We start from the raw sequence: 8,745 nt of genomic DNA, 5'->3' as shown, positions 1-8,745 counted from the left end.
CCTATTAAACTTTTTCATGGTTAATGTTATCACAATAAGCCTTTAGTCTCTTTATATCTTTTAATTAAGTCTTAATTACTGTAAGGGTATCCGGCAGAGAGAGACCCTAGTCACACAATATAGCATCCTGGAGTCTAATCAGACATTGAGATGTTTCCATAGAAAACATTACTTTTAGTCCTATAAGAAGATATTTATTAGAAAAGGAAATAAAACAGCCTTTTAATTATTTTTTTATAAATAAGAACAGCTTATAAAAATATTTTATTACCTATTGTTTTTTAAAACTTTTTAATATTGGGTAAATATTATCGAATGCTTCATATATTTCTTGACGCACTTTTGCTCCTGTTAACACTACTTTACCAGAGACAAAAATCAATAATACTATTCTAGGTTTAACCATTCGGTAAATAAGTCCAGGAAAAAGTTCAGGTTCATAGGAACTGAATTGTCCATGAGTTAGTACTAAACCTTCAAGACGAATAGGGAACTTAACATCACAACTGCCCACCATATTTTGTATTTTAAAGTCCAAAAATTTTGCCTGTAATGAAAAATAGCATTATTTACTTATTTTTTTCTCTTTAATAGTATTAAACTACCTAATGCAATCAAATAAGAATATGGACAAAAAAATAACTATCAATTTATTATTATATCCACTCTAATTTTACTTACAAAGTTATGGTTACTACTTCAGCAACATGAAAAGTTCACTAATCCATAACAAATATTTACCACAGATTATTTAAGGTTTTAACCAATGTCTTTTAATTCCTTGTCAATTGTGTATTTATCTTTACTCCTGCTATTGGAATTGGTTACAGTTATATCTGAATCTGATAGATCAACATAAATATGTCTCTTCAAAATTATTATAATTCTACACTACCATGATTGTTGATTGTTCACTCAATATGCATACTTAAAAATATATTTTATAGTAACTTACTGTAAAACCAAGTTTTTGAATAATTCTGGCATATTTTCTGGCAGCCAGGCGTGAATCTTCTTCACTTTTAGCACCTGTGCAGACCATTTTTCCAGAAGAGAATATAAGTGCCGTGGTTCTCGGTTCACGAATTCTCATTATGACAGCTGCAAACCGTTTCGGATTATATTCAGCATTACGTGCATGAAGAGCAATTTTTTTCAAATCTAATTTACAGTTAAGGTTCACTGTGGAAACAATATTCCTGAAAGAAAAATAATAATAACCATGTTTAAATATATACCCATAAAAAATCTCTATAATACATATTATGAACTATTCTAAGTAAGTCATATAGAATCATTTAAATTTTTTCTTGCATTTTTTTATTTTTTAATTTAATCTAACTGCACACTTCTTTATCATCTATCTTATTTGTTATCGAATAATACACCTTTCTAATCAAATTTTTAAAATTAATAAATGTCCAAGGTAAAATTATTTAAAAGCAAAATGGCATTTAATTAATTGCATTCTAATGTGAAAAATTATTATAGTAACATTTTGTTCTATCTTAATTTTTTTTATAATAACAATAAAAAAAATAACAACATACTATACATAATTTTAAGAGCAACAAATAATATTTGAAAACAGATGTAACAGTTTTTCTAAAACCAAAATAAGTAAGAAGTAGTTTCTCCAATATTAGCACTTACTGTAACTGTGGTAATATTCCAGGGTCAGCAGAATGTGGAGTCATGGGGGTCATGGGTGCTGGGCTTGCTTGACTTAATATAGGTTGCCCTGCTATACTACCTCCAGTGATCATTGGTGACATTAAATTTTGCTGAAACATTAAATATGAAGAAATTAAAATTTAATACATACTTAAAAATAAACAAACAAAACCAGCAGATATGTGTAATAAAAAAATTACCGGTGTCTGTGGCTGCATCATCTGTTGAGGTGTTGCATAGCTTGCTGTTGGAGCATAAGTGTGCATAGTTCTTTGAGGAGTACCCATAATGGAGGAACCAAATCCAACTAAAGGTGAAGAGCCTAAGGATACCAAGGAATGCTGTTGTTGTTGTTGCTGTTGCTGTTGTTGTTGTTGATGCTGTTGCTGCATAGCATTTGGCAAAATTTGTTGGTCTTCTTCAGGTTGGTGTAATGGGGTACCTATACCCGGTATGTTGTAAGGACTTGGTAGCATTTGATCCATTTTTACAAAACGTTATAGTTTCTGATTTCAAAAAAGTCCAATATATAAAAACGTTCGTTATTTCACTCGTAAGAAAACAATATTTAAAAAGTTGTTGACTTGTGATAAATTATTACTTTTGATATCAATGCACTGAAATCTGTATATTAAGCAAGGCACTGTAAAGATTACCCTGTAATATAAAAATCTTTATTAATATTTATATGCCCAACTTAAGATTTGGCTCCATTTAAGGTTTACTCTGATTTAGAAATTACCGTCAACTCGTCATATATGTCAAACATGTAAATGACAACTGACGTCTGTCCTTTTCACAGATATTTATGTAATATATTGTATTGTCATTATATATTGTCTTAACCGTTAAATATTAATTCAGATAAAATTTTAATGGCTTTGGTACTTTTTTAAATACCAAATATTTAAATGGTATTTTTACTTTTAATTCAATTAAAACTTGATTTTATATACTTTCTTGAAATTTGACTCTGGAAACACGTGAACTCATTATTATGAAAATAATGACATTTCTATGAAGTTAATTGTTATTGTAAAATTATACACAAATTGTAGAAGTAGACAGTAATACAAGTAGACTGCTTAATAATATTATAGAACGATTCAAAGCTTCGGCGTATCTTACGTTGAAATTAATTTTGAAAAAACAGCTTCTAATTTTTTTTATTAATTTTGGTTTAAATGTTTAAGAAATTGTAGTCATGAAAAGTGATATGGAAAAAGAGGCTGGAGCATATATTTTGAAAAGTTATGGAGAATTCTTTAAAAAACAACATCAGGACTACACATCCTTACTCAGTGTCCAAAATAAGGAAGAGAATAAAACATTTTCTCCAATTCAAGTGGTTATGGAATCAAATGAAATTATCACAACTGTAGATCTTGTTGCTTCTGACAATACAGTCATAACTAAAATCTTGAGTGTATTATCATCACTTTGTGTTGAAGTAAACGAATTAAAAACTGAAGCATTTGAACGGTGTGTATAAATATGATAGCTAGATAACATCAACCAATTATTATCAATTTCTTTTTTAACTAATTCCTCTTCCACAGGCATTTTCAGTTTTTATCAATATATGACGAATACTGTCCAAATGATATATCCTCACAAATGGATTCAATATGCTTGTTAAACATGTTTGTCAGTCGCTGCAATGAAATCCTTAGTAATCTGTGCAGTCAAATGTTCGCTATTTTTAATGGAACTGTTATAAATCCTTGTAAGTTTTAATTTTTTTTTAGTATTAAATAAAAAAAAAAATATTTAAAATGATGTATAGTGATTAGAAACTTAATCTTATTGTTCTAACACACTTAATAATTAAACATTTTTGGTGTTAACTATAAATGTTGCTCTGGTAATTAGTTAAACAATGCTCTTGAATTGAATTGAATCTTGTCCTTTCAGATGTCAAATCAATGAAAACAAAATGAAAGAAATCATAACTCTTTTGTGAATTTAAACAATCCGTTATTTCCTTAATTCTTAGACGAATCGATATCATGCTCTTATTTTGAATATAGTTAGTGCCCCACTTATGGCTTGGTTAGAAGGCAATTATGTCTAAACTAAAAAATTATGTACTTACTAATTTCATGTACTTTAATAATACAAAACAATACTTTTCCATAATAAGTATTATTGACATTTATTTTATCAATGATTCTGTACTCTTGTTCATTATTCCATTAGTAGAGTTTTATAAAAAATCTTTGCAGTACTCAATTGTTATTTACAAATAATGTATAGGATATTCAAGGCCATTGACAAATCAGACACTTAAGTGCACAATTTCATCATTCATCCACAATGTAAAGCTACTCAGTTGATTGTCTCTAAAATAAAATTGTGTATATTTTAGGTGGAATTCAATGGCATTTTCTCATAAATAAAGTTGGAGAGATCATGACAATACTGGTGATAATTGAACTGCTAATATCAAGATGTATGTTAGCATCAAATTGGAATAAATTCTGCAAAAGTTTAAAAAATGCCAGTGACAATATTGACTTAGATGAAGACCAACTTAAAGCTTTGACGGGAGCTGTCAACAGTATCACCTCAAAATTAATGAATGACGACATTGTACTGTCATCCCTAAATAATATACTACTTTTGAGGAAAAACGAATTGATTACAAAAAACTGTTCACTTGTATCGGCAGAATTTACAAAGTACATAAAACAAGCAATGCTTAACCTGGACAAACTTGCACAGGACAAGCCAAATGGTGACAATATGTACAAATATATAAAAATAAATGTTCTATTTGCTTTGAACTCACACTTGTTTGGAACCAATGATAAAAAAACATTTAAAAGTTTGATGGAACTAAATACAAAGGTATGTATGTGTCAACTATGTTATGTATAAAGGACATATTTTTTAAATAGTTGGTTAATTTTTTTTATTTACAGGGACATAGTATTTTTGTGGTTGGAACTGCTGTTTGGTTTCCTGAACAGTTCCTGCAAAGGTATGTCCCATCACTTTGTGGTAATTATAATAAATTATCACAAATTATGCTTAAAACTCGTCAATCCTACATGAGTACTAAAAAAATATCTTTAACTAGAGATATTATGATTCTTCAAAATGTAAGCACACAATGGATATTGAGAGTTGAAGAATTATTTTCTAGTAACAACAAATTGAGTGCTGCTGAAATGAGTCTTCATGCGAAAACAATTTTAGATGGACTTGATCTTGCTGCTAACATAAACTACTCAATCTTATCTTTTATCAATCTTCATCTCTCTCTTGGCATGGCATTATCGAAAAACATATTAATGTCATTATTTGAGATAACGGACATTCTTAAAAACATGTGGAATGCTATCAGCAGAAATTATAATCAAATTATAAATTCTATAAGTATGATAATCCAGCATCTGATATTTCAAGCAGTTTCTTCAATACTTGAATTAAAAAAAACATTGATGAGTGACAAAAAATATGCTGTTAAAAGATTGGACGAGCTCACTTGCATTGTAATTGCAGAACAGGCTATAAAAGGAGCAGCAACTTTGGATCGTAACATGGCTACTAATATTGCGCTTAGTTTTGTGCCTGAAACTACTTTTGTAGATGATAGTTATGTCAAATTGGGTTTATTACTTGAAAAAATACAAACATTATCAAGTTTTACTAAGAGTATAAATAAATATTGTAACTGCTCTTGGATGTTCTGGCATCAAAATATAATTCCCATTTACTTGGAACAGAATTTCAGTATGCAATTAGATGCTGTTAAGATAAAATACTTTTTAATGGCACTAGAAGATTGTGTCATTTTCCTACAACAAACTGACAAACATTTTGAAGAAACCAAGGCTTTAGATTTTAAAAAAAGAATAAAAGACATAATTGAAGAATCCATTCTAAGAAATATAAGTCAGTCTATAGAAACGAACCTACGTCTCCATATCCATTCACATTTGCAATTGGATGCCGTAGATCCATTATCATTTGACATGATAAAGAAAACTCTTTTACTTTTAGACATTCTCCGTTTTCACAATACGAATATGTCTGTGGTACATTATGTGGAACAATATCTTTCGAAAACCTTTTACAATTTAACGACAGTTGTTTTATCAGATTGGAAGACATATGGTGAAATGCGTCAAATGGCAAAACTAAAATTTAACATATCAACTATACATGACAATCTTCCAACGCAAACGTTGGAACAGGGCTTGGATGTCTTAGAAATAATGCGCAACATACATATATTTGTCGCCAAGTACCAATATAACCTTAATAATCAAATTTTTATCGAAAAGAGTAGCAACAACAAACATTTAAACTCAATAAACATACGGCATATCGCTAACTCAATACGAACTCATGGCACCGGCGTTATGAACACCACTGTTAATTTCACTTATCAATTTCTTAAAAATAAATTCTTTACGTTTTCACAGTTTATGTATGACGAGCAGATCAAATCACGACTTATTAAAGATTTGCGGAATTTTAAAGGAACATCTAACGAACATGTGTATTACTATAAAAATGCAGAAAAGTTTAATAAAGGTATTAAAGTCTTAGGCGTTGCGGAAGATGGACAAAGTTATTTAGATTTATTTAGAGATCTGATTACACAAATTGGAAATGCAATGGGGTATGTGCGCATGATTCGCTCCGGTGGAAGACATTGTTGCTGTGACGCAACTGCTTTTCTCCGTGACCTGGAGGTAACAAAATACAAAGATTTGTGTCAAGAAAATGCACTCAGTGACAAATCGATAGAAGCCGCGGCAAATCTGGACGAAAACATAAACGGCTTAATAACGAACTTTATTCAAGGAACTGAATATTTCAAATTGCTCGTTGAAGTTTTTGCTCCTGTTTTTAGAAACCCTAAGAATGTGCATCTTAAAAATTTCTTTATTATTGTTCCGCCGCTGACATTAAATTTTGTAGAACATATGATTTTATCAAAAGATAAAATGTCGAAGAAGAACAAGGTTGGAGCATCTTTTACAGATGATGGCTTTTCCATGGGTGTAGCTTATATACTTAAATTGTTGGACCAGGTAAGTTTATATTGAAACAATATCCTCTATTTAAAAATATTTTTTTTATCGTTTTATAAATTATATGTGCTGTGAGTGCTATTGTCCAATTATATTCTAACAAAGAGACCAAAAACCGAGATGGCCTAGTGATTAGAACGCGTGAATCTTCACCGATGATCGTGGGTTCAAAACCGGGCAAGCACTTAATTTTACATGCGCTTAATATGTGTTTATAATTTATCTCGGGCTTGACGGTGAAGGAAAACATCATGAGGAAACCTGCATGTGTCTGATTTCATTGAAATTCTGCCATATGTGTATTCTACCTACATTGGAGCAGGGTGGTGGAATAAGCTCCAAACCTTCTCCTCAAAAGGGAGAGGAGGCCTTAGCCCAGCAGTGGGACATTAACAGGCTGTTACTGTTAAAGAGACCAACATTTCAATCAATACGTGTAGTAGCAGCCATAAAATAAAAACATTTTTCAACTCTGAAACCCGTTTTCCTTCCCTTAAGCAAAAATACAGAGGGAAGCCCAATACAGTATTACAATTTCTATCTTATTACTTTTAGGACTCAAACTTTGAAGCGCTGCATTGGTTCGACTCGGTGTGGAATCACATTAAGAGTGAAAAAGAAATCATCCACGAACAAAAAACAAAAGGTTCCGTACAATTACAACAGGCATTGGCTCTCACAGAAAAGAAAATCAAAACACTCGAAGAGGAATATAAGCTTTTGTATTACAGTCTAACAAGTGCGAGGATTTTCTTTAGATAAGCTTTATATTGAAAATGTATGTATATAGTGAGATAAGATAAAATGTAATAGTTTGGAATTATCATTGTCTATTCAAGTTATCAAAATAAATATTTAATATAAATTATACAGTAATAAAAAGATTATATATTTATTACCTACCATTTATTATGTGTGTCTACCAATTGTTACAAAAAGCAATATTTCTCATTAATTTTGAACTACTGAAAAAGTTTATATTATTTATGATGTCTAAATATTTTATTAAGAAAGAAATAAACATTTTCGGTTTAGATTTACACAACTTTTATTTTTACAAAAAAATCTACTTTATATATAATTTTATAATATTTCACAAAGCTTGAGACGTATCGCCTGTGTATCGCTTGGGTTCACTTTAAGAGAAGCCATCCGTCTGGATGTCGAATAACATTTTAATCCTAATTATTTAATTCTATTTAGTGCTGTCAAATTCAAAAACATTGTCTTACAATTTTCTGATTGTGCAATAAGATAAATGTATACATTTGAAAACATATTTACATGTACGAATATATTTAAATACACACAAGTATTAAATATATGCACATAATACTTAATATACTTTACTGAGTACATTATCAATAATAATATACTTATACTAAGACAATCATAATTGTACCGACAGAATTTGTTAACGTAAACGATTAAGCACGTTTATTAACTATTTGTATTATTATACGCCATCTCGCTATTGCGCACCATAACCGCAATTGAGTTTGAATGATTAACTACATTTTATGTATAATTCACATTGAATGGTGATTTATCACTCAGGTAGCAATTATTTTAAAATAGGTGTGAATGAAGTCACATATAAATGCTAATGTATATATATTATATGAATATTATATACATATGACTAAATAGATAAATGACCACAATCGGTTTTAATTTAAATTTTACTTTCCTCAGAATTTTCAGAGGACATAGTATCAGTCATCGGCGATATAAGTGGCTGTTTAATGCAATCGTCCGAAGTAGAGGACGGACTATGCGGCTGTAATATTGTAGGAATATCGACATTTTTCATGTAATTACTCCCCGACGGCCTCTCCTCCGGCGGCGCGGCGGGTGATCGCTCATAGTGCACAACAAAACGTTCATCGATTTCCGGTGGACTTGGCGGTCGATTTTCCGGGTGTCTGTTATTGCAACAATATTTCGTTTGCAGAGGACGAAAGGCTCGGACAGAAGAGTGGACTCGTCGTCTAGAGCAACACTCGAGTGTCGAAATGGAGAC

General features: G+C 30.5%; 2 protein-coding genes across 2 annotated transcripts; one reads left to right on the top strand and one right to left on the bottom strand.

The window, feature by feature from the left end:
• Window positions 1-239: 239 nt before the first annotated feature.
• Window positions 240-2,422, bottom strand: LOC126771153 (TATA-box-binding protein). The gene is made up of 4 exons (XM_050490909.1): window positions 1,875-2,422; window positions 1,654-1,784; window positions 956-1,199; window positions 240-547 (listed from the first exon to the last, which is right to left on the bottom strand). The coding sequence occupies exons 1-4, from the start codon at window positions 2,157-2,159 to the stop codon at window positions 272-274; spliced, it is 936 nt and encodes a 311-aa protein (XP_050346866.1). The 5' UTR covers window positions 2,160-2,422; the 3' UTR covers window positions 240-271.
• A 294-nt stretch (window positions 2,423-2,716) lies between these two features.
• Window positions 2,717-8,603, top strand: LOC126771102 (WASH complex subunit 4). The gene is made up of 6 exons (XM_050490825.1): window positions 2,717-3,156; window positions 3,234-3,400; window positions 4,043-4,524; window positions 4,599-6,722; window positions 7,278-7,500; window positions 8,418-8,603. The coding sequence occupies exons 1-5, from the start codon at window positions 2,879-2,881 to the stop codon at window positions 7,482-7,484; spliced, it is 3,258 nt and encodes a 1,085-aa protein (XP_050346782.1). The 5' UTR covers window positions 2,717-2,878; the 3' UTR covers window positions 7,485-7,500; window positions 8,418-8,603.
• Window positions 8,604-8,745: the final 142 nt, after the last annotated feature.

Source organism: Nymphalis io, chromosome 10 (genome assembly GCF_905147045.1).
Source record: "Nymphalis io chromosome 10, ilAglIoxx1.1, whole genome shotgun sequence".
Lineage (NCBI taxonomy): Eukaryota > Metazoa > Arthropoda > Insecta > Lepidoptera > Nymphalidae > Nymphalis > Nymphalis io.
This window is presented reverse-complemented; position numbering and strand designations above follow the sequence as displayed.